Consider the following 26,196-nt stretch of genomic DNA (forward strand, 5'->3'; position numbering starts at 1 on the left):
TGTCGTACTTTGGAAATTTGGCTAAATGAAGTAAATGTGCCCTCACAACCATTTCTGCAGCTAGATAATTTTGAAGCATAGTGTTTTTGAGCAATCCCTTTCTAAGGAGGTAGGATTTATCAATACAGAATTTTTTCAACTGAATGGTGGCCCTTATTAGTGTCAGTTGAGTGTGGTGCTGTATTATTTTGTATAGGCATTATAGAAAACAGAATTTACATTGAATTTCCCTCAAATGATCACATCTTAGGGTTCCTGAATGGAAAATGACAGGATTGGTCCGTACATACTGATAGAGATGGTTACGCAGAACTCATTTATTTGTTCGTTCGTTCATTCATTCGTTCATTCATTCACTTCACGAGCATGTTTTAAAGTTCTGGTTGTTTGTAGGAGGTATTGGTGTACTTCATCAATTCTTTCAAACACCTTTTGTTGAAATGTCTCATTGTTCGAGGAGTTATCCTACCATTCCATCGCCTGCCCTAAGACAGTTGTAGGGTTGCAGCAGTCATGGCACAGTGATGGGTACTGAACTTGCATTAAGCTGAACCTTCTAAGTCTTTTTCATAGGAATATATTTGATCCATTGTTACAGATGATCAGGACTTTGTAAAATATTACCTGGTGTACAACATATTGACTGTCCCTATGAACGTTGACATCCAGAATTAGGAAAATATGACAAATTTGTCTTCACCCAAGTTTCTAAAATAGAGCCACGTAATGGGGCAAAGGACTGACTCTGTGACAGCTAAAAGCTTGCCTCCACGCTGAGATGAATTTATTAATCAATATGTCTATTGCTCAGAATGGAAGAGAATTCATTTAAAGCACCTAGGTCTTCTCTTATTATCTCCATAACTATTTTGGAGTTCATTTCTCTCATAATCAAGTCTTCAGATCATACATATTGAATATTAGGGAAAAAAAATTTCAAAAAATGAGTAACCTTCATCTCTCTTTTTAATATAATTACATTGAGCTTGGGATTAATAGCTATTCTCTAGATTTAAAAATTCTTTTTATTGTTTCTCGCATTTTTACAACCTCCTTTTTTTTTTTTGGCTGCGTTGGGTCTTTGTTGCGGTACGCAGGCTTCTCTTTTGGAGCATGGGCTCTAGGTGCGTGGGCTTCAGTAGTTGCAGCACATGGGCTCAGTAGTTGCAGCACGCGGGCTTCAGTAGTTGTGGCTTGTGGGCTCTAGAGCACAGGCTCAGTAGTTGTCGTGCACGGGCTTGCTCCATGGCATGTGGAATCTTCCTGGACCAGGGATTGAACCTGTGTCCCCTGCATTGGCAGGTGGCTTCTTAACCACGGCACCACCAGGGAAGTCCCTCCTGCATTTTTGATGTATCATTTTCGTACGTTCTAACAAGTCTGTCATACTTTTAAAAAATGGGCACAAGCTTTTCTTTCCTTATCTTGTAATATCCTTTTATATAGTTCACGCATAAGAGAACTTCCTACTTGGTTGCACTGATTTCTTTAAGTGCCCCCCCCAAACACACACACACAGACACATACACACACACACACGTACACACAGTTCCTCATTAGCATCATTTATGATTGTATTGTCAGAAATTCTTCCTGACCCGTGTTCCCTGAATGTGTGGTTTCTGACTATGTGATTATCCTTTTTCCCTTTGAATTTTAAAAGTGTAAGATACCGATACCAACTTTTCTTGAATTTTACTGTTTGTTTCTGAAGACTTTTCTGTTTGCTAAGATTAAGCCTACCTTTACCGGTTTTCCTTTAGTCTATTCCTGGTGGTCCCTAATTTGCCAATTATGAATCACAGAAACAGGATAATTTTCTTCCTGTTTGAAGTTCTTAGGTTGAGGTTCAACTTCGCCAACCAGTTCATCTGTTGGTCAGACTTCAGTTAACCTTTCCCTCATTGCTTCTCTGACTTCTAGGAGGTGAAATTGTCTTTTGGCAGAATTAGTTTTCCAGTAGCTCTCTGAATAATTGAAATTTCCAATCCCTCTATCATCTCTGCCAGTTTTGTGTTGTGTATCAGGAAAGCATCATTCATACTTTTGATACAAATAAGCAGTTTTGATACAGATGAGCTGGAACTCTCCTTTAACCTCTCTCAGTTCTTTACCATGATTCTACCTTCAGGTTCATATGTTTCCATGACGTTGAAATCTTAACACACAACAGAGGCTTTTTTCCCTTAATCGGATCAGTTCCTTTGAATTGAGGTAGAGATTTCCTTATTCCTCCTCCCCTTTAAACCTTATCTTGGCAAACTTTGGTGATTCCTATGAAGTCCTGTTTACTCTCATATTAAAGTTTTAAACTCAAATTCTTGCTTATAATCTGTGCATTTAATATTTGGCTTCTTCAGGCCACCAGTTTTGTTTCTGACCTTTTCCTTGTGAGTTTTGGGGTACTTTTTCCACCATTATTATTCTTCACAGGGCTGTTAAATGCTGTAGCATTTGGTTTATGGTATATTTTAAATTTTCTTTTTAAAATTCTGTTGTTTATTTCAGTTTAAACTGTCTTCTCAAGTCAGCAGATATTCTTCCAAAAATGTAGTCTTTCCAGTGGGATGCATTCCATCTCTTGCCAAGAGCCCACAATTATGAAATCTTAAGTCTTATTCAAAAATAAAATTCTGCATTTGAACCATGTTTTTATAGCCAGCTGTTCATTTCTGTGGTCTCCCTCTCTTTCGAAGTCACAGTCCTTAGACAGTGTTCTGAACGTCTGTTGGTAGGTTTTCTCCTCTGGGTTAACCATCTAGTAGTGCTGGTGGCTTCTGTTAAAATAGCTCCACATTCTTGCTGTATTCCCTTGAGATCACTCATATTCATCTGCTAAAACATTAAGTGAAGAAAGATTGTTAATATGTGATGTGGTATTAGATGAACCATGAAGTCTCTTACAATTCAAAAATTGAGTGTCTATATAATTAAAATCAGAGGGACCTGTGAATTTATATGTAAAATATTCACACATTATAACTTTTAAAAAGAGTGATGCTTGAGTTTCATTCTTAAGATTTGAGATTACAAATCTGTCTTCAATTTAGCATTACTTATTGCTTACATACTATTTTTGAGTGTCCTTAAAAGAGCTATATTTAGCCTAAAGGTGGAAACAACCTAAATGTCCATCAACAGATGAATGAATAAACAAAATGTGGTATATATACACGATGGAATATTACTTGGCCTTAAAAAGGAATGGAATTTTAATGCATGGTGCAGCATGAATGAACCTTATGCTAAGTAAAATAAACCAGTCAGAAAAAGGACAAACATTGTATAATTTTGTATAACTTGTATAACTTATACGAGGTACCTGGAATAGCCAAATTCATAGAAAATAGAAGAGTGGTTACCAGAACCTGGGAGTAGGAGGAAAGGGGAGTTATTGTTTAACTGTACACGTAAAGATGGTTAAAATGGTAAGTTTTATGTTATGTGTATTTTACCACAGTAATAATAAAAGAACTATACTCATGTTCCTAAGTTACCTGGCAGCATACTACTGTAATCTGAATTGTGTGGTTAGGTGGATTAGTGAGTGTCACTGGGTTGGCACCAAGGTAATGATGTCATGGCCAAGTTTCTGAGTTTCCCTTCCATGAGCTATTGGAATTCAGGATGGATGATAAATGTGCTGGAAATCCTGCTCAGTGTAACAGTACATCCCAGTTAAAAGCAATTATTCAGACATAACCTTCTCATAGAAATAATTACATGTGGAAACCCATACCCTTAGATTGATGACATTTCCTGCTCAAAATATTCTTTGGTTTTCTCTGCAGGTGAATTTGTTGAAATATGGCCAGATGTATACCTTTGCTAACCATAATCTTCTCTCTGCTACACAGATATAAGTGCAGTTAGTGAAGGCCATGACCTTAGATGAAAAGCTTAAATGAAAGTCCTCAAGAACCTCTAGTAGTCTTTGTTACCCACAGATGCAACCATGCATCTGCTTAAAGACATTTAGCCACTATAGCAGCCGTAGCTTGTTCTTCATTTGATTTGGTTTCTTCATTGATGTGCTTTTATTATTACTTGTTAATAATGCTCCCTTTTCCTTTCTGCTGTCTGAGTAGACTGAAGGCTGAATCATATACAGACACATTAAACGTGGAATTGGGCCCTCCGTGAGTTCTCCTGAACCATTCTCTCGATCTAGTCATCATGTTGATGGTCATTATGTACAATATTGTTTCACTTTCCATTTTTCTTGCAGTTTCACCACTCTGATTGCCTCTCAGCCTGGCTGCTTCATTTCATTGCCACTAACTACCTCATCTTCAGTCAGAAGCCTGAATTTCAGGATCTTTCAGGTAGATTGCTAATTAATGTTTTTGGAATGAAAAACCTTTACGTTCTTTGTTCTTAGATTTGAGACATAATTTGTAGGAATAGTAGTTTTTAAAAATAAAAAGGCAGTGTAAGACATTCCTTTTAAGTATGCAGTGTTGTAATTGAGGACACTTACAGTAACCGGTGTTTCATAAGAAGCTTGACCTGTGTTACACAAGAAGTTTCCTAATGATTGTTTCATAGCTCCCATCCATTTTTAAGTGCCTTTTCTTCTGAAGCAGAGAGAGAAGGGGGCCTCACATGACATTTGGTTGTGATAAATGGGATTTGGTTTTAACCACCTAAGTCAGAAGCAAAATTTAAATAGTACAGCTTTTTAAATTTTCTTTTTAAAAAGAAAAAATTATCCCTAGTATATAGTTCTGTTGTACTGGTATCTCCTGTCTCTACAGGAGTCCATTATATCATTCGACAATAACAATTTTTTATTGATCAAAGAGTGGTGCAAAATTTACTGAGCAGAGAGTATACTTAATGTGATTTTTTAAGGTAAATTATAAAGATTAAAACCAATCAAAGGGTGAGCTTCTGAGTGCTGCATAAGATGAAAGAAAATGAAAATAGAATAGTCATCGAAGTAGACAGTTTAGATACAATGGTTTGCTCATGTTATTGCCTAGAATAGACCCAAGGAATAATCAAGGTAAGGGGAGAAGGAAATGAAAGATCTCCTAGTCAAGTAGTTTCAAACTCTAAGTGGAGAAACCTCCTTGACGATGATGCCCGCAGTTCTTGTGAGGTGGGAGCAGAGAGCGAGGTGGGTGGCGCAGAAGAGGGAGAGGGGAGGAGAGGCTAGCACTCGCTGTTCTTGGACTCCTCCCTCCCACCTTCATCCAGAGTGGTTTCACTTTGACCTGCTGAGATCTTAGAATTCTATGTAAAATTTTGCTTGTAAAAGAGAATCTGCTGCTAGAAGAGGTGAGCATCTCTGGTTTCATTCAGCTGTACATTGCATATTTAAGGAAACCAAGAAACAGACAGTCAGTTTTGGGCAGATGTATTCAGCCAGTCAACAAACATTGTATGCCTATTGGGAGGCTGTTTACATAACTATTAGTGTGGAAGAGTAACATAATAAATCATAGCAGGACAATAGATATTTACTAACCATTTACTTTGTGCAAGAAACAAAGTTCATTCATAAACATAAGGCATACTTCCCCTTGCTGTTAGTTAGTAGGGGCATTCTTCCACAGTTATTCTTTAAGGAGGCAATTAAAAATGAAATAAATGAACATTGTGATTTTAGGACCCCCTTTATTATGCCACCTGAGGTCACCTTCATTTGTAAAAGACTAGTCAGATGATTTTCTACTTACTATTTTGTGTAGATATGTGATATACGTAGAGTACTATTACAGCCTCGGGGGAAGGATGCTCTCTAAATCCTATGAGTTATTAATCTTTATTTTATTCTGATACTTATACAATTGCCTATAAAGTATGTTATGACCGCCACCTGGCACAGTGAGAAGCAGGACTCCAGGGTGTAAGTTGAGAAGGCAGGGTAAGAAAATGAGGCTGTGTCAGTGATGGTCTTATGTTCCTTTGATGGGAATTAAAACAGTATCCTGAGTGCTCTGATTTAGCGGTCCTTGTTCATGTCCAGGACCTGCTGTGATGTGTCCTTTTGGGCAGAGCAAAAGAAAGCCCCTGTGGATAAGGGAGAATTTGATAGTCTATATCAGCAGTCATAAACCGTCAGTCTATGGGTTGAATGTAACTTGCTAAGGGATTTTATTTGGACCACATGGTATTATAATTTTTTTAGTGTCAGTATTAAAAATTGTAACATGTCACATTTGAAAATCCAAATTTCTGGCTTCTTTTGACAAAGTTGGAAGATCTGGCTTCTCTGGGCCCATCTTCCCACATGGCAACAACCTGGAACTGAGCAGTGGCTACTCATTTAAAGGCGCGTGTCCTCTCCATGGTGCCATAGTCCCCTCTCCTCCCTGTTGCCTGACTCTTGGCCTACCTCACACGGTCACTTGAAATTGAAAAGGGTTCTTGTCACAGTCTCTTTACAGTTTCCTTAAAGAATTGCTCATTTTCAACTTCAAAAATCATCAAATTATTATTGGAATTCTGTGACATGTTTTCCCTTAACTGGGGGGTTTTCTTCTTTAGAGGGTGTTTAGAAATTTAAAAGTGAGACTGGAAAAGCTCTCAGGTTAATGCTGGCACCGATACATCAGAACTCAGTGAAATAGTTCATTAAATACTAGGCATATTTTATATACTGGACTCTTATACGAAAACAAACAGCAATGCACAGGAATATGTTACCCTTGGCATTTATGGATTCGTTATTCTCACAGTTTCATTTATCTCAGTATTATGTTATATATTATTATGGAGTTTTTTGTCTCGTTTTGAGTTTTGCTGGCTACCAGAGCTCATCTCTGACAAGTTTTCTCTGTTTTTTTGCTTTTGTTTTTTTAATCTTAACTGAGGGAGCAGCCTTATGTCACCTTTGCTCCCTAATGAAACCTACAACTAATTTCCCCGGGCAGCTAGGTTGTTTCTTCTGATCCAGGCCCTGCAGCCTGGATCAAGACCTTGTTAATACAAATTATAATAGACGGGGTCAAACAGTAGATGGAGAAGTGAAAACTGACTTAGCAGAAGCAAACCTAAGTGCCCACAGAAGGGAATACCGATGAGAGACAAACTGATTCACCCAGCAGAATACTGTAAAGCCTTAGAAATTTGAGGTACCTGGTACTTCAGAAAGCAGGATGAGGCTTGGGACTGAAAGCCATAGGATTAGTTGAATGCTTTTGCTACACTCCATCCCACCCAGGCAGGCAAGTGCTTCTCCCTCATCATCACAGGAGTTTGGAGGTTTATTCCTGGATAAGTTAAACCAAAAAAGTTATAGAATCATGACCTCAGAGTATAGCGGAGATTGGGGCAAGGAGCTGGACTGAAAACATAGAGATCATGTGAAAGTGTCACATTATATAGTAACCCCCCAGCCTTCTTCCCATATCCAGGTTCCGGAATTCTGGCAGCCGGGTATTTGACTCCCACCTCGACTACCACTTTGACACTCATACTCTGGGCATGAAATTGAAGCATCCTTCCCTGACCTCACATAAAAAACTGTAGGTGCAGTCATTTGAGAATTCTCTCAGTTAACCCAGTGGATATCTGTTCAGTTGTGCTACAGTGTATTCCACCAGTCAGCAAGTCCTGCCCATGCCCCAAAAGATTTCCAAACAGCTTTCTAGCATCTCACTCTTAAATATAAAGAGGCTAACTGAGGGTCAACAGATATTTGAGGCAGTGTCCAATGTGCAAGATGAATACCAAAAGCAAAACAAAATGAATAAAAACAGAAGAGAAGGAACTTACAAGAACAAAGAGTAGAAGAAAACCTTTTAAAAAAAACCTGTAATTAGTATCTTCAAAGAATAAGAGATATACATTCATAAAACAGGGATAGAATGTTATAAAAAAGAAACAATATTCATAGAGACAGAGTATATAGAATGGTGGTTGCTGGGACTTGGGGAAAGGGGAAACGGAGTTGTTTGATGGGTATAGAGTTTTAGTTTTGCAGGATGAAAAGAGTTCTGGAGATTGGTTGACAACAGTGTGAATGTACTTAACACTACTGAACTATACACTTAAAAATAGTTAAGATGGGGGCTTCCCTGGTGGCGCAGTGGTTGAGAGTCCGCCTGCTGATGCAGGGGACACGGGTTTGTGCCCCGGTCCGGGAAGATCCCACATGCCACGGAGCGGCTGGGCCCGTGAGCCATGACCACTGGGCCTGCGCGTCCAGAGCCTGTGCTCTGCAGCGGGAGAGGCCACAACAGTGAGAGGCCCGCGTACCGCAAAAAAAAAAAAAATAGTTAAGTGGAAAAAAACATAATTAAGATGGAAAAAAAAAAAAATAGTTAAGATGGTAAATTTTATATTATGTGTATTTTACCATAATTTTAAAAAAACAATAAAAGAACAAGAAGTTGCTCTTGAAAATTAGGATAGCAAAAATGAAACCATAACAAAAAAAACAAACAACTAAATAAATAAAAGAGTAGAAAGATAAAGGTAAGGAAATCTAGAAAGTAGGACAAAAAGGATGAAGAGACAGAAAAAGGTTTTTTTAAAAAGTTGGAGGCTCAATGCAGGAGGTGAAGTATCTCAGTAATAGAAGTTAATACAGGAAGAAAAAAGAAAAACAATGCTGAGGAGGAAATTATCAAAGAAATAATACAAGAAGTTATCCCAGTACTGAGGAACTGAGTCAACAGATTAAAAGGCTCTGCTAAGTGCTCAGCTTAACGAATAACAAGGTCTATCACTGGGACGTGCAGGAACACCGACTATAAATAGAAAAATCTAAACGTTTACAGAATAAAAAAACCCACAGATCACTTATCAGCGACCATGAATCTGAATGGTAGTAGAGTTCTTAACAGCCTTGGAAACTAGAAAGCAGTGGAGTACTGTCTTCAACATACTGAGGGAAAATTTTCAACCTAGAATTCCATACCAAACCAAATGATCTATTGGGTGTAAGGACAGATTAAAGACGTTTCATCACAAGCAAGGTCTCAAAAATACTTCTTATGCATACTCTGCTTCAGGAAGCTAATAAAAGTTGTGCTTCACCAAAACTAGAGAAAACAGAGTGAAGAATCTGGAGTCCAGGAGTGGAGGGATCCAATGCAAAAGCATGAAGCAGGCATAGAAGGCAAGAGCGTACAGGGCTGTGAAGAGAGGGGTCTCCAGGGGAACACCGCCACCACCCCCATAGGAATGGCTAGATCCTCTGATAACTGTGGCCCCGTGGAAAACAGAATTGAGAGGACTTCAAAGAGTTTGGAAGGTTGAGTTAGCTACAAAGAAAACTAATTAAAGGAAAAAAACTAAAACAGTATATAATTGTGAATCACAGAATAACATAAATACTGATGACTGATTGAGGGGAGGGGAGGAAGTATACAGCAGAGCTTGGATCTCACCTATTACATAGGAAACCAATAGTTAATATCGAAATTTGATCCCAAATAAAATATATTCAATTAATATTCTTTTTCTGAAACTTTTAGTGGAAGAACGCAGTTTTGTTGAAAAGCACAGATGGCCATCAAATATGTACTTGAAGCAGCTTGCGGAATACAGGAAGTATATTCACTCGCGGAAATGTCGTTGCTTAGTAATGTAACCCTGGGGTTTTTATGTACACACACTTTTTCTTGTTATGAAGAATGGGGTACTTCTGGGTTCTAGGAAAATTCTTGTGACTGCAACCGGTATGGGAGTTAAAAAAAAAAATCACCACACAGCTTAATATGCTTATTAGTTCTTATTGAAAAAAACTACTATTATGATCTTAAAAGGGAACAAAATATACCATAGGCTAAAATTAAGACTTCACCCGAGTATATAAGGCTGTGTACAGCTATTTTTCCCTTTAAGATGCCCTATTGGTTTAGTGATATTAATACCCCTTCCATTTAAGAAATGTTTAAATTTTTAAAAAATTATGTAGGATTAATACAGAAATTTCATCATGTCTGATTAATTGCTCTATTAAAATAAGGGCCTTTTAAAGACCCAGTATGACTGTTTCTATAGTGAGAAATCTAGGAGAAGACTGATGAGGCTGAGGTCTTAGGAATAGAAATTTGCCTAGGATTTTGAAAGTGAACTGCCACTTCATTCCAAATCAATGACAGTGTTTGAACCATAATGGAAAAAAAAAATCTGGTTTTTATCTGAACAATGAGCTACCTTGTCTCTCGCCTGGTATTCTGATTAGGCAAGAAATCTATAGAGGACTGGCTTTGTGGCCATGTAACCCGTGTGCTTACACAAGGCCTCCTGCTTAGAAGGGCCCCATGCTCAGTTCAGTGCCCTGCGATCGCCATCTTAAAATTTGAAGAAGGGCCCTGCATTTTCACTGTGTACTGGGCCCCCCAGATTATGCATATCTCCTAGCAGGGTATGTTTTCTTGCTCAAACGTTATTATCTCTGAAAGCAGAAAAGAGGCACTGACATCAAGGAAAGAGAAGGAAGCTTGCTGAGGGAAGAGATCATATGGGGTTCCCCCCATGGGAAAGTCTGTACCACCCATGGCCTCCCTCCTCTGCCACCTCCGCTGGCAAGTGAGAAATGCATCATGTTGGTTTCACCTTGTAACACTCACAATTCTGGCACTACACAGAGGAATACTTTCTTGATCATTCTCTTAAGACCAGGATGTTGGTAAAAGTGACTGACCAGTGTGACTTTAATATGCACTTATAAAAATGCTCATAGGAAAAGACGCTTTCTAGAGAATTTGCAATCAAAGGCTCAAGAGTTTTTCTTCTTTCAGTGTATTTACTAAGATTAGGATGTCAGTGGCTTGAATTTTGTGAATTCTTTCTGAGGACTGAAAGGGTATTTGGTGAGGAATAGCATGAACCTTGTCCTTCAAGATTATCTAATAAGTTCAGAGAAAGGATATAAATCAAGACTTGTTACATGTAGAGAAAATGGTACTAAGACACAGGACAAAATTATAGTTTCTCTTGTATCACATGTCAACAGAAACAGTTACATCAGAAGCTCACAAGCTGAGAGATGGAAAACCAGATTACTGTTTGTTGTTAGCATCATTTTCATCTGTAATTCAGTATTGGAATATATTTTTCTTTTAATTGCCAGTGACTTTAGAATACACATAGTTTTTCCAGCTGTTCAAAGGTTTGATTAAACAGTTTTATACCATAGTATAGACACAATACTATACAGTTAGTCCTTGGATGTATACCAACACCGTCAGAGTAAAACAGTAAAAGTCCCCTACAAATATCTTACAAGAAACCTGATTTTAATTGGATTGTGTTGATAAATATTACTGGAATGCATTTATTTTTTGTATTTAACTCACTTGAGCTAATCAACTATTGACAAATTCCACTTGACAAAGATTAGCATTGGAAAGAGTAGATACTGTAGTAGATTTTTAGAAATTCATTCACATTTAAGGCCTTTTAAAATACAGTGATAGCCTTTTGCTTTTCATAAGCATTTTCTTACCCGTGCATTAATTACAACACTTAAAATTCTAAGTCAATCTTAACTTTTAATCTAGGAAATTAAAAAATATAAGTTCTAAAGCAAAATATTTTCTTGAAAATACTATTTAGCATTTCAGTAGACCATAGATAGTTTCTAGGTTGTTGGACAAAAGTGGAAGTTGGGTTTGGGAGCTGGTGCTCTGCTGGTGCTGTGCATGTAGTTTTTATTATGAAAGTTCTTTGCCACCTGTGAGTAACTCAAACACCCCGATGTCACAGCTCTCCTGGGCTAGTCAGAACAGTAGTCAAATTAGACTAGACTCTTCAGTACCTTTGAATTAACTCAATTTAAAATAACAAGAATTTTTTTTTTAGAAAAAACCTTACAGACTGTCTTGGAGAAATGAGTGCTCTTTTTGAGTTTTTCTAATTGAAAGATTATTTCTAGATGAATGTATGCTTTGTGCTGATCTGTGCTTCAATATATTTACCAGTCATTTTAATTAGAGAAGATACTGTATGGTAGAACTAAGGCTTTTTCTTTCTGGGCCAGGTTTTCACCTTATATAACCCTTGTATAATTCTGACTACTCTGTGTTCATATTGTAGAGAGTAGGCTTATAATATAGAAGGTTCAGTAACATAGCTGAAATTCACTCTTTCTAAGCCAGCATGGTGGCTTCATATTGGGCAGAAGCAGAAAACTGAAGAATTGGATAAATTTGACTTCCAAGACAGCTGAACTTTTCAACTGTAGTTTTAAAAACTACACTACACTGATATAGCTAATTAGACAAAAACATCCTCAAGAGTATTTTATTTAATTTAAGGCATCTGTTTAATTCAATCTTTAATAATTTTGCAAAGAAGGGTATGTGTGTATTTTAATATAGCCTGACCTGAATTTATATGTTTTTAGTTTTAGTATTTAACATTTTTGTAACAAATAAACCTTTTTTTAAAACAAGTTCAACACAGTGTCATGTAGTTATTTTCACCTTGTTGAATTGCTGAAGTAACTTTGGGAATTCTGCCTTGTATTTCTCAAGCGTAATTGTGCTTCATGAAAACCACTATGTGTAAAATATTTAGAATGTTGTTGATATGCTAGATGTGTGTGATGAGATAAAGAAATTTATATTACCTTTAACAGCTGATAGCAGAATTTCTCTTAACAAAAATAACTGCAATTATTTAGAAAAATACTTTGATAATTATGTAGCCTAGAAATGAGCCCTTATAGGCTTTAGTGTTGGCTGGGGGCAAGACTTCTGAGAAATGGAGAAGCAACTTCACATAATAGAGGGTTGAGAATTTGGATCTTTCCAACAAAATGAAAAGGCAACCTATTGAATGGGAAAGTATTTCCAAGTCATATGTCTGGTAAAGTGTTAGATCCAAAATATGTAAAGAACTCATACAACTCAATAGCAAAAAACCCAAATAATCCAAATAAAAATATGCAGAGGTTCTGAATAGGCATTTTTCCAAAGAAAACATACAGATGGCCAAGAGGTACATGAAGAGATTCTCAAGACCATAAATTTTCAGAGAAATGAAAATCAAAATCACAATGAGGTATCACCTCCCACCTGTCAGAATGGCTGTCATCAAAAAGACAAGAAATAACAGGTGTTAGCGAGGATGTGGAGAAAAGGGAACCATTGTGCACTGTAGGTGGAAAGGTAAATTGGTGCAGCCACTATGGAGGTTTCTCAAAAACTTAAAAATAGAACTACCATATGATCCAGCATTTCCACTTCTGGGTGTTTATCTGAAGAAGATGAAAATACTAACTCAAAAAGATATCTGTACTCCTGTGTTCATTGCAGCATTATTTACAATAGCCAAGATACGGGAACAACCTAAGTATCCATCAATGGATGAATGGATAAAGAAAATATGCTATATATATATATATATATATATACACACAACGGAATATTATTCGGCCATGAAGTATAAAATCTTGCTATTTGTGACAATATGGATGGCCCTTGAGAATATTATGCTGAGTGAAAAAAGACAGAAAGACACATACCATATGATCTCACATATATATGGAATCTTAAACAAACTAAAACCCCCCAAAAAACTAAGCTCATAGATTTAGAGAACATATTGGTTCTCTAAGGCAAGGGATGGGGGGAGTGTGAAATGGATGAAGGGGATCAAAAGATGCAAATTTCCACTTACAAAATTGGTCATGAGGATATAATATACAGCATGGTGACTATAGTTAATATTACTATACTGTATATTTGGAAGCTAAGAGAATAGAGTTTAAAAGTTCTCATCACAAGGAAAAAAATTTGTAACTATGTATGGCAATGGATTTTTTTTTAACATCTTTATTGGAGTATAATTGCTTTACAGTGGTGTGTTAGTTTCTGCTTTATAACAAAGTGAATCAGCTATACATATATCCCAATATCCCCTCCCTCTTGCGTCTCCCTCCCACCCTCCCTATCCTATCCCTCTAGGTGGTCACAAAGCACCGAGCTGATCTCCCTGTGCTATGCGGCTGCTTCCCACTAGCTATCTCTTTTACATTTGGCAGTGTATATATGTCCATGCCTCTCTCCCACTTTGTCCCAGCTTACCCTTCCCCCTCCCCGTGTCCTCAAGTCCGGCAATGGATGTTAACTAGACTTTTTGTGGTGATCATTTTGCAGTATATGCAAATATCATTATGTTGTACACGTGAAACTAATATAATGTTATATGTCAATTATATCTCAATTTTAAAAAATTAGACCTTTCCAGGGTGGAGGAGCCCAGGTAGGAGGGGGAGAGAGATCAGGCAGCCATAACGTGAGGATGGAATGTGTGCTATATAATACAACAACTCCTCCCTAGAAGTTTCCTGAATTGTCAGTTAAGTCTCCTAAACCCATAAAGGCCTCCACAGTTCCATTGGAATTCTGTTCCTAACACAAATATGACCTGGGAACGTACCCTTCTAGAAAACTCCCATTGCTTATTAGAGAACCTCCACAGTCCTCACTGCCAGCAAGGCCTTTCCTAACCTAGCCCCATCTTTTCTGCCTTGACAGGTAGAACTGTCCATCCAGATGTCTGTGTACGTGCACACTTCATGCTCTTCCCATGGCTTGGGTTGTGTTGCCGTTTCCTGTCTACTTTGCAAACTCCAGCATATGCTGTAGAGTGACACTTATATTATCGTATCTCTTTTGCTTTCCGTGACTCTCCCAGGAAGAATTAGTTGCTTCTGCTTGTGTCTTTCCTTAGCTCTTTATTCATACCTTTCTTACGGCAGTTATTGCGTTTTAGGTATTTACGTATTGTTGGGCTCTCTATGGTAATAACTTGAGGGCAGGTATCATGTCTTGATTTATCTTTGTGACCCAGGTGGTTGGCTGAATGGGGAGTTGATGAACAGATAGACTGGAAGAGTGGTAGGTCATTGAGGGGATGCAGAACACGTACAAAATGATCCTTGGGGACACTTCTGCCTGCGAGTCTCCACTGGAGGTTAGTGTGGTGCTCCAAGGACAATGATGCTTTAAGGACAAAGGACGACCCTGCCTGAAAAAGTGTCGGCGTTACACCCTCTACCGGACTCTTAATCGCCCTCCCCACCATGTTGCGATGGTTACAAAATTCCTGAGCCCACCTGGGCAACGGGACCTGTCCCAAATAAGGAAAGGCATCTGGCCTGTCTCTCTCCCACCCTATAGAAGGAAGGTATATGTGCCTCGACAAATCAGTGAACGAAATTTTCACCTCAGACCATTCTTTTGTTTTCTGGCTATAAAAACAGGTCAATAGCACATGTTCGGGCTCGACTCTCGCAGACTGCTAGGAAGTTGGCCCGCTGTTCTGGCAGTGACCCTTCCCTCTAATAAATTCTATCTTCTTTACATTCTGCCTTGTGTCTGGAAATTCTTTTCCAACCCGCGTTTGGACCACAACAGTTAGCAGTGAGATGGGCTGTGGCGGACAGAAAAGTTTCTGTTGTGCATAATGAAGGTGAAACCACTCCAATGTTACACATAATGTTTAACAGCATACAAATAATTTCCCTAGCATGCGCTGGCTGTGTTCTCAAAATCTTAATTGTCCTGTTCTACTATCACAACTTAATGTTCAGTAATGATCAGATTATTATGAGAGTATCTGAGATTCTCTTACATGTTCAGAGCAAAGAGCTCTCTTATTTACTCCTATTTAAGAAAACACAATTTAGTAGACACAATATATTACTTATTTTAAAAAATTAAGTGAAAAGGAGATGGGATCTCAGCCCCTCTTCCTCTGTTGGCAACTTGGACTGGAGAGTCCGCAGAACTCTTTAACTCAAAACAAACTAACCAAAACTGAACCAGTAACTTTTCCTTAAAGGCTGAGCTTAGTCCTTCATCCAGGACTTAGTGCTTATCTTGTTTTGTTCACATCCAAGCCAAATGGTGCATCCTTTCATCTTGTTTCTTCTTCCCCTAGTAACTGCATCACCACTAAAATACTTTTCTCTTAATACCTATAACTTCTCTTACTCCAGAGTTCCTAGTGGTTTAGTCTCTGATGTGTCATGTTCAAGCAGAACAGCCAAACGTTATTTAAAAGGTTTCTCATTCTTTTTATATTTTAGTGTTGTCATTTTGTGATAGGTGATATATTTACCTGGCTCAAAATACTACAAAAAGTATACTTTGGGAAGAGAGTTCTTGCTCCCATCTCTGTCCCTCATCACCCCATTTCCCACATTCCCATAGGTGATCACCTTCCTTTGTTTTTTATGCATCATTACAGTGTTTATTTATGGGAGTACAGGCAAAGGAAAATGCATAGTCTCATCTTTCTCCCTATGGTCAACAGAATAATGCCCTCCCTCCAACATCCACATCCTAATCCCCCAAACCTGTGAATTTTAACCTTTCATGGCAAAAGGGATTTTGCAGGCATGATTACTTTAAGACTCTGGATAAGGGACGATTATCCCGAGTGGTCCATTTTGATCCCAAGGGCCCTTAAAAGAGGGAGGCAGTAGAGCAAGAGGAGAGGAGGCAACGTGGGGATGAGAGTTAAAGACACTACCATTTGAAGATAGAGGAAGGGGTCATGAGTCAAGGGAGAAGGACTGCCTCTAAAGCTGGAAAAGGCAACGAACCGATGCCGAGCCCTGGCCTCTGTGCACCGGCACCAAACTGAATCTCGGAGAGAGAGTTCTAGGTGAAGTAGAAGAGAATAGCTTTATTGCTTTGCCAGGCAAAGGGGGCCACAGCGGGCTAATATCCTCAAAACAGTGTATCCCATACAGGGGTGGGGGTGGTGGTGAGGGTGAGGGTTGTGAGGAGTCTTATAGTCAAGGGGCGGGATTTCTGATAAGGATCAGGGTGCGTGCAGGGCCTGCATCCCTTCAATCTAGAGATCATCTGGCATCCGGTGATCCGGTGATCTGTGGTGGTTCTCAGAATATTGAACTGTGACCTGCTTTCTGGAATGAAGAATGCTTCATCCAGTAGTTAACATCTTCCATTTGTTGGGGGTTTTAGTTCTGCAGAAGAGCTCAAAGATATTGTTATGTACATCCCTTGAGGGGGAACCAGGACCCTGCCCCAAGGCTACACTGTTGTTTCTTGACTGCTCCTCCCTTGTCTCTGCATTCTCTCACTTCCCTGATTTTAGCAACTGTTTGAAGCTGCCCTTTAGAACTCAGGGAAGGTCATAGAGGCTGAATGAAGCCTATTTCCTACAAACAGGAAGTGGGGGACGTAGAAAGACTTTCATCCCCTGGAGCCCCATTCGGTTCTGCTTGGTTTCAGAATTCTCCCTTCAGAGCCTACAGAAGGAACCAACCCTGTTGACATCCCGACTTTAGCCCAGTCAGACTGATTTTGAGCTTCTGACCCCCAAAACTATAAGACAATCAATCTGTATTGTTTTAAAGCCGTTAAGTTTATGATCATTTGTTAAAGCAGCAAAAGGAAACAAATATACCTCTTTTCTTATATAAAAATGACATGAATTATATCCTTTGTTCTCTTTAAGGAGGATTGGGTGGGTCTCAATACCTTGAACATTAGTAATTCATTAAACTGGTTGTTCTCAAACTGTAGCCATCATCAAATCACCTGAAGGCCTTTTAGAAACAACCCGGGACTTCCCTGGTGGTCCAGTGGTTAAGACTTCGCCTTCCAGTGCAGGGGGTGTGGGTTCGATCCCTTGTCGGGGAGCCAAGATCCCACATGCCTCATGGCCAAGAACCCAAGACATAATACAGAAGCAATATTGTAACAAATTCAATAAAGACGATCCACATTTTTTAAAAAGTTTAAATAGAATAAAAACAGAACCCTGGACTCTAGCCCCAGAGTTCTGATTTTGTCAGTCTTGGTTGGGCCTTGAGAACCCACTAAACAATTCCATGTCTCTTGGGTCTGAAGCACCCAACTACTCCAGGGCTCCCTCCTCCATCAGTTTAACTTGACTTCTAGACCCATGTCCCTCTCTGTCTTCTTGATAGTTCTTCTGGCTCTTTCACCTTCCCTTCATTTTGCTAATTCTGCTTCATAAGGGTTTGACCAAAAGACCAGAGTTTCCCCCTGAGGCCTGGGCCTGTCGAGCAGTCAGGCAGAGCAGAGCAACCCAGGATGATTTCTGCTGGTTGGGGAAGCCATGAGGGAGGTTTCAGGAGGTGGGGTCTCAACTCAGACACTCTCAGAATCACACACTAGGCCTGCAGGCCTCACCTCGCACTGCCGTTGACCTTCCAATCTTCTGTCGAGCTTGGGCTTTCTTTAGGCTTATGCTGAGTACTGGGCCTTTTACCCTGTTATCCAACAGATGATATAGGGCTGGGAATTCTCAGTGAATTAATGTAAAATTAAATTCTGAAAGGACTTAGAAACAGCCCTATATGCACTTTTTTTTTTTTTTTTTTTGTGGTACACAGGCCTCTCACTGTTGTGGCCTCTTTCGTTGCGGAGCACAGGCTCCGGACGCGCAGGCTCAGCGGCCATGGCTCACAGGCCCAGCCGCTCCACGGCATATGGGATCTTCCCAGAGCAGGGCACGAACCCATGTCCCCTGCATCGGCAGGCGGACTCTCAACCACTGAGCCACCAGGGAAGCCCCCTATATGCACTTTTTTTTTTTTTTTATATGCACTTTTAAACAGAAAATCTGAGTCCATCAATCTTTTCTGTTTTTAATGACAGATTTTACTGCTATCTCAGAATCTACTTTTTTCCTGAAAATTGTCTACCTTTTTATTATCTTCCAATTAAAAAAATATATATTCACCTTCCCTGTAAGAATTAGAAACAATATTGGAGCACAATCATAAATAAATTATGTTTTTTACTCTAGAGGGCCTCATAGGACAAAGTTTGGTTAAACCAGTTTTGTGAGTCCTGGGAATTCTTTTTATAGGCAGCAGGTGACCACTGTCCCCTCACACAGGCTTGCTTCCAACTTCTGAGTGCTTTTCTCTTCCTCCTCTTGAATGGAAGTATCTTGCTTTTGCCTGAACTTTAGTAAGTTTAAGGCTATTGAAAAATAACTACAAACTCCTCAGTTGCAGTTTTCATAAAATTAAAATTTATGTAGACTATATTTTCCTAGAAATCTCTTGTCTAATTCTCTCCCCAGGGTCACCTGGATAACTGGACACGTCACGGTTCTTGGGTCTTATGGCCCCTTTGTTGGAAGAGGAGTAGGGTGGTTTTTTAAAATTTATAGTGAGTTTCTCTGAGGAATGAATTGCTGCAGAGTAAATTAGGACATTTTAGTCTAGAGTAACTACATACCAAAGTCCTTGAGAGGCTATGGGTAAAACCCCTGGTAATAGGGTAGAAAGGCAGATTACAGTGCTGCAATGTCCAGGTACGGTTCACATGCTTTCCTTGACTTAGAAAGAAGAAGTTAGGATGACTTCCTTTGCAAGAATTTTGACGTGAAGATGATCACTTAAAGTAGGTACCCACCACCACCACCACCAACAAAAACAACACTTCCTCTTTTATATCCCTCACTAGTTTTCATGGATATGGTAAGGAAGGCTGATCTTGTATGGGACCTTAGTATTAGTAGGCATCTGATTACTTGTATTTTACTTCATTTTTATGTGTCTTTTATCACCATTTCCAAAACATAATAGTTGCTTCAGAAATGTCTGTTGAATGTAATGGGGCACAGTTGATGGAGAACCCAGCAGAGTTCCTGGCCTCCAAGTTGACAGTGTTGACTGCTGTGGCCCAGGGGCCCCATTTCTGCTTAGGGACCAAGGAACTTGACCAGAGGTTTGGCCCCAGGGAGGGGCAGAGAAGCCCCTCAAAACAGAAGCAGAGTAAGGCCCCACTCACAAGGGACTTCAAGGGCAGGGCCTTCAGGGAGGGGTGAGTGTGGAAGGACAGGAGACACCCGAGGGATAACTTCAGGAGACTTTGGGGCTCGTGTCCTGCAGGCAGAGATGTAATCGAGTGAAATTTCTGTTACTACTCTTTATAGGAACTCCATAAGCTGGCGAGGCTTGGGGAAATTGAAGTACTATTTATTATTTCAACATTACTATTTATTGCCCTTTTACTAAGTGCCAGGCATTTTGCATATGTTATTTCCTCTTCAAAAAGATAATACATAGCACAGAAAAGTCATCTGGTGAGGTGATTAAACACCAGTGACGAAGCCAGATTGCCCGGATTGACTCAGATCCCGGCTCCATCTCTTACTGTGTGACCGCGGATAGGTGAGGTAGGCTCTCTCTGGACTTTGCTCATTTATAAAATGGAGCTAATGGACGTAGCAAACTCGTAGATTCACTAGGAGGAGTAAATGAGATCATACATGTAAAGGGCTGAAACCAGTGTCTCGCGCAGAGTTAGTGCTCTGTAAGGATTAGTATGATCACATTGTCCCAGCAATCATGTGAGCAAGGTGCTCTCATATCTCCATTCTAGCGTGAGCAGTGAGTGACGGCCTAAGGCCACGTAGTCAGTAAGTGGCAGAGCTGGCAGAACTCATACCTGACTGCAAAGCCCACATGCTCTACCCACTAGCAAACAGCCTCCATAAGCATCCTAAGAAAAATGTAAAGTCATCCAGCTTAGGCGGGAATTGATGCTCCCTTTGAAGGTGTTATAACACCGCTGGCTTTGTTTCAATGTGAGAAAACAAATGGAGTCTGGACATGTCCTGGCTCCAAGGTCAAGGAGTCATCCAGGTCATCACTCCTCTCCCACCTTCATCCCCACCCTCCTCCCAGGATGCTATTCCAAGGTCTAATCTGATCATGATTCTTCAAATGTTATGATGGGTTAGCACACCACCCTGTGGTTAATATTTGAAGTTAAGTAACCTGAGACTGATGACTGGAAAACAAACAGCATATCCTGGTATGAAGTGTCAGAGAGGAAGGCAGCTGGTTTCAGGGCACGAACAGCCAGGGAATGAGCTTTCTCTGTTAGTCCTCTTTCCTTTTAATCAACTTTAATTTAATTAGTTAACTTAGTTACTTTTAATTCTCATAGGAAGAACCCAAGCTGGAGAGATTTGCTTAGCCACAGGCACACAGCTAAGAAATGGCCTAACCAGGATTTGAATAATGTCCATGTGGCTTCTACTCCAGGAGAATATACCTGGAGCAGCAATTTTGGGTTCTTGGGCCAGTTCCTCTGGGAAATGTGCAGCTTAACATGAACATTCTCTTGTTAAATAGTACAACTGAAATGGATGAATTACATAAGCTATAAAGTATGCCTGAATAAAATTATTTTAAAAAGAAAGGAGGAAAGAGAAAGGAAAAAAGGAATAAAAGAAGGGAGGGAGGGAAGGAGGAAGGAAAAATATGAGTAGCTAGAAAAATATTTTCTGACTGGTTTAATAACTACTGTGAACCAGTGGCCTGGGTTCAGTGAAGCCCCACAGAACTGGATAAAAACTGGAAAACTTTGTTTCTGGGTAAACGCTTTGCATATGCCCTTGTGAACTTCTTGCGAATTTATCTCCCCCCTCCCCGCCCCCCGCCGCCTTCCCCCCTCCCCCTTCCCCACTGCATATCACACCCACAGTACAGCCTTGGGACAAGAGAATTCTACACTCCATGAAGAGCAAGTATAAACACCTTTTTGTGCGTATGTTTGCTTTTGGTAAAGGCATGCTTGCTGCAATCCACAGAGTCCTAGGATCTCAGACTGACTGAAAGGGTTTTGTGTTAAGGATGCCATTGATACAGTCGCTGATGCTTAGGACTGTGTTGTTTACGAACACATCCCAGATGCTGATTTCGTACATCTGGAAGGGCTAAAGAGTTAGACTGGATTTAGGGCCTGGTTAGGCTCACCTGCTTATGACCCTTTGTGACCCATTCCCACATTATCCCTTCAAGTTGGAGGTGCCCCTCAGGGAGGCTGTTTCCCTGCCATCTATCCTTTGTTGTCCTCTTCCTATATCTCAGCAAAGGGAGAGAGATGAAAGTGTGTATATGTGTGGGGTTTGGTGAGTTTAAGAGCATAGTTGTTTTAATAGACTTTTTTTTTTTTTTTCGGTACGCGGGCCTCTCACTGTTGTGGCCTCTCCTGTTGCGGAGCACAGGCTCTGGACGCGCAGGCTCAGCAGCCATGGCTCACGGGCCTAGCCGCTCCGCAGCATGTGGGATCTTCCTGGACCGGGGCACGAACCCGTGTCCCCTGCATCGGCAGGCGGACTGTCAACCACTGCGCCACCAGGGAAGTCCTTAATAGACTTTTTTTAGAGCAGTTTTAGCTTCACAGCAAAATTGAGAGGAAGGTACAGAGGTTTCCCATATTTCTCCTGCCTCCACACGTACATAGCCTCCCCCATTATCAACATCCCCCCCCACCCCGCCCCAGAGTGATACATTGGTTACAATTGATGAACCTACATGGATGCATCATAGTCATCCACAGTCAGTAGTTTACATTAGGGTTCACTCTTGGTGTCGTACATTCTGTGGGTTTGGATAAAGGTGTAACAACATGTATCATACAGAATAGTTTCACTGCCCTAAAAATCCTCTGTGCTCTGCCTGTTCATCGCTCCTACCCCCAACTTCTGGCAACCACTGATATCTTTACTGTCTCCATAGTTTTGCTTTTTCTGGAATGTCATATAGTTGGAATCATACAGTATGTAGCCTTTTCAGATGGGCTTCTTTCACTTAGTAATATGCTTTGAAGGTTCCTCCATGTCTTTTCAGGGCTTAATACCTCATTTCTTCTTAGTACTGAATAATATTCCATTGTTTAGATGTACCACAGTCTATTTTCAGTACCTTCTACTGAAGGATATCTTGGTTGCTTCTAAGTTCTGGTAATTATGAATGAAGCTGCGGTAAACATCCATGTGCAGGTTTTTGTGTGGACATCAGTTTTCAGCTCCTTTGTGTGATTACCAGGAGTGCATTGCTGGGTCACATGGTAAGAGTATGTTTAGTTTTGTAAGAACCCACCAAACTGTCTTCCAAAGTGGGTATGCCATTTTGCATTCCCACCAGCAATGAATGCGTTCCCGTTGTTCCATAACCTCATCGGCATTTGCTGCTGTCAGTGTTCTGGATTTTGGCCATTCTAATAGGTGTGCAGAGATATCTCCCTGTTGTTTTAATTTGCATTTCAGTCTTTTATCAGATATGTCTTTTGCAAATATTTTCTCTCAGTCTCTGGCTTGTTGTTTCATTCCCTTCACAGTGTTTTGGGTGTGGCTGAACTCCACTGACTCCACTTTGTCAGCTCCACCTTAAGCCCACAGTTGGATTGCCCTCCTCTCTGCAGGACTGAGCTTTAGTCTACTCACAAGGAATGCACCCAAGCCAGCTAGGTTCCCTATCAACTTTTACCCTTTCCTTCATCTGATATGAAAACTGGAAGAATGCCTTTTGCTGAACCAGATGGTAATGAGACCCCTGGTTCCTGTCAGTGAGGATGTGATTTTCCCTACTAGTCAGATTCTATTTTTAGCTTCGGCCCCTTTAAATTCCCCTGTACCCCTTTAGGCAGTGTGGCATACAGCTGCTAATGCCTCTGGATCATCAAACACCCGATCCTGTCTGTGTCAGTTACCCCCAATAAACTTTATAGTTACACTTTATGGAATTGCCTGCTTTGTTTTTTGGTCTCAAAGTTCCTTCTCAGTTTGGAGGACATTATTCAATATCTCCACCTTCCAACACTTTCACAGAGCAGAATTTTTAAAAGTTTAGTGAAGACCAGCTTATCAATTCTTCCTTTCATGGGTCATGCCTTTGGTGTTATATCTCAAGACATCACTATACGCAAGGTCATTTAGATTTTCTACTATGTCATTTTCTAGGAGTTTTATAGTTTTGCATTTTACATCTATGTCTTTGATCCATTTTGAGTTAAGTTTTGTGAGGGATGTAAGATCTGTGTCTAGGTTCATTGTTTTGTACGTGGATGCCCAGTTGTTCCAGTGCCATATATTGAAAAGATTCTCTTTGCTCTGTTGCATGGCATTTGCTTCTTTGTCAAAGATCAGTTGACTGTATGTATGTGGGTCTATTTCTGGGTTCTCTATTCTGTTTCATTGAGCTATTTGTCTATTCTTTTGCCAATACCACATCATCTTAATAACTGTAGCTTTATAGTAAGTCTTGAAGTCTCATAATGTCAGTCCTCCAACTTTGTTCTGCTGTTGACTATGCTGGGTCTTTTGACTTTCTGTGTAAACTTTAGAATCGGTTTGTAAAATCCAAAAGTAACTTGGTGGGATTTTGATTAGGGTTGCATTGAATCTATAGATCAGGTTGGGAAGAACTGACATCTTGATAATATTGAGTCTTCCTATCCATGAACATCAAATATCTCTCCAGTTATTTAGTTCTTTAACTTTTTTTTTTTTTTTTGGCCATGTTGCACTGCTTGTGGGATCTTAGTTCCCCGACCAGGGGTTGAACCCAGGCCCTGGAAGTGAAAACGCTGAGTCCTAACCACTGGACCATCAGGGAATTCCCTTTGAGTTTTTTAAAAATCCTCAGGTTCATTTATGTTAAACAGGAAAGCGATTGACTTTCATATATTGTTACCCTTGTATCCTGAAACCTTGCTGTAACTGCCTATTAGTTCTAGAAGTTCTTTGGTCGATTCTTTTGGATTTTCTACATAGACAATCATGTCATCTATGAATAATGACTGTTTATTTCTTTATTCACAATTTGTATACCTTCTGTTTCCTTTTCTTGTCTTATTGAATCAGCAGGAACTTCCAGTATGATATTGTAAAGGAGGGGGACAGTCTTGCCTCGTACCTGATCTTAGTGGGAAGCTTTAAATTTCTTGCCATTACATGTGATGTTAACTGTGGGTTTCTTGTAGATCTTCTTTATCAGATTGATGATGTTCCCTCCATTCTTAGTATACTGAGAGTCTTTATCATGAATGTGTGCTGGATTTTTGTCGAATGCTTCTTCTAGATCTTTTGATATGATCATGTAATTTCTGTTGTTTAGCCTGTTAATGTGATTGGTTACATTAATTGATTTTCAAACATTGAGCCAGTCTTGCATACCTGGGATAAATCTGCTGGATTGAGGTGTATAATTTTTTTTATACTTTGCTGGATTTCATTTGCTAATATTTTGTTGAAGAATTTTGCATCTATGTTCATGAGACGTATAGGTCTGTAGTTTTCTTGTAGTGTTTTTGTCTGGTTTTGGTATTAGGGTAGTGCTGGCCTCATATAATGAGTTAGGAAGAATTCTTTTGCTTCTCTGAAAAATATTGTAGAGAATTGGTATAATTTCATCCTTAAATGCTTGATTAGAATTCACCAGCAAACCCATATGGACCTGGTGCTTTCTGTTTTGGAAGATCATTAATTATTGATTCAATTTCTTTAATAGAGTCCTATTCAGATTGTCTATTTCTTCTTGGGTGAGTTTTGGCAAGTTGTGTCTTTCAAGGACTTGGTCTATTTCATCTAGGTTTGTGGGCATAGATTTGTTTTAGTATTCCTTTAGTATCCTTTTTAAAATACATATATATATATATATTTATTTATTTGGTTGCACTGGGTCTTAGTTGCGGCACGTGGGCTCCTTAGTTGTGGCATGTGAACTCTTAGTTGCGGCATGCATGTGGGATCTAGTTCCCTGACAATGGATTGAACCTGGGCCCCCTGCATTGGGAGCATGGAGTCTTTTCCACTGTGCCACCAGGGAAGTCCCTATTATCCTTTTAATGTCTATAGGATCTTTAGTGATGTACCTTCTTTCATTTCTGATATCTGTAATTTGTCTCTTCTCTCTCTCTTTCCCTCTCTCCCTCTCTCCCTTTCTCCCTCCCTCTCTTTTTTCCTCTCTCCCTCTCTTTTTTAAGTAACCTAACTAAAGCTTATTGATTTTACTGATCTTTTCAAAGAATCATTTTTTGGTTTTGTTGATTTTCTCTATTGATTTCCTGTTTTCAAAAATTTTGTTGAGGGCTTCCCTGGTGTCGCAGTGGTTGAGAGTCCACCTGCCGATGCAGGGGACACGGGTTCGTGCCCCAGTCCGGGAGGATCCCACATGCCGTGGAGAGGCTGGGCCCATGAGCCATGGCTGCTGAGCCTGCTCGTCCGGAGCCTGTGCTCCTCAACGGGAGAGGCCACAACAGTGAGAGGCCTGTGTACCAAAAAAAAAAAAAAAAAATTTTGTTGATTTTTGCTCTCATTCTCATTATTTTTTTCTCCTACTTAATTGGGGTTTGATTTGTTTTTGTTTTTTTAGTTTCCTAAGGTAGAAGCTTAGATGACTGATTTTAGATCTTTCTTTTTTTTTAATATATGAATTTAATGCTGTAACTTTCCCTCTAAGGACTGCTTTTGCTG

General features: G+C 39.8%; 1 protein-coding gene across 1 annotated transcript in view; it reads left to right on the forward strand.

Annotated features, from left to right (window-relative positions):
- RHOBTB3 (Rho related BTB domain containing 3) overlaps window positions 1-12,358 on the forward strand; it is a 56,003-nt gene extending 43,645 nt beyond the window's left edge. The window contains exons 11-12 of the mRNA XM_067731263.1: window positions 4,229-4,325; window positions 9,432-12,358. Of these exons, the coding sequence (XP_067587364.1) occupies window positions 4,229-4,325; window positions 9,432-9,547 (213 nt within the window). The 3' untranslated portion in view covers window positions 9,548-12,358. The remainder of the gene's footprint in view (window positions 1-4,228; window positions 4,326-9,431) is intronic.
- The last annotated feature ends 13,838 nt before the right edge of the window (window positions 12,359-26,196 follow it).

This window comes from Pseudorca crassidens, chromosome 3 (assembly GCF_039906515.1).
Source record: "Pseudorca crassidens isolate mPseCra1 chromosome 3, mPseCra1.hap1, whole genome shotgun sequence".
Classification (NCBI taxonomy): domain Eukaryota; kingdom Metazoa; phylum Chordata; class Mammalia; order Artiodactyla; family Delphinidae; genus Pseudorca; species Pseudorca crassidens.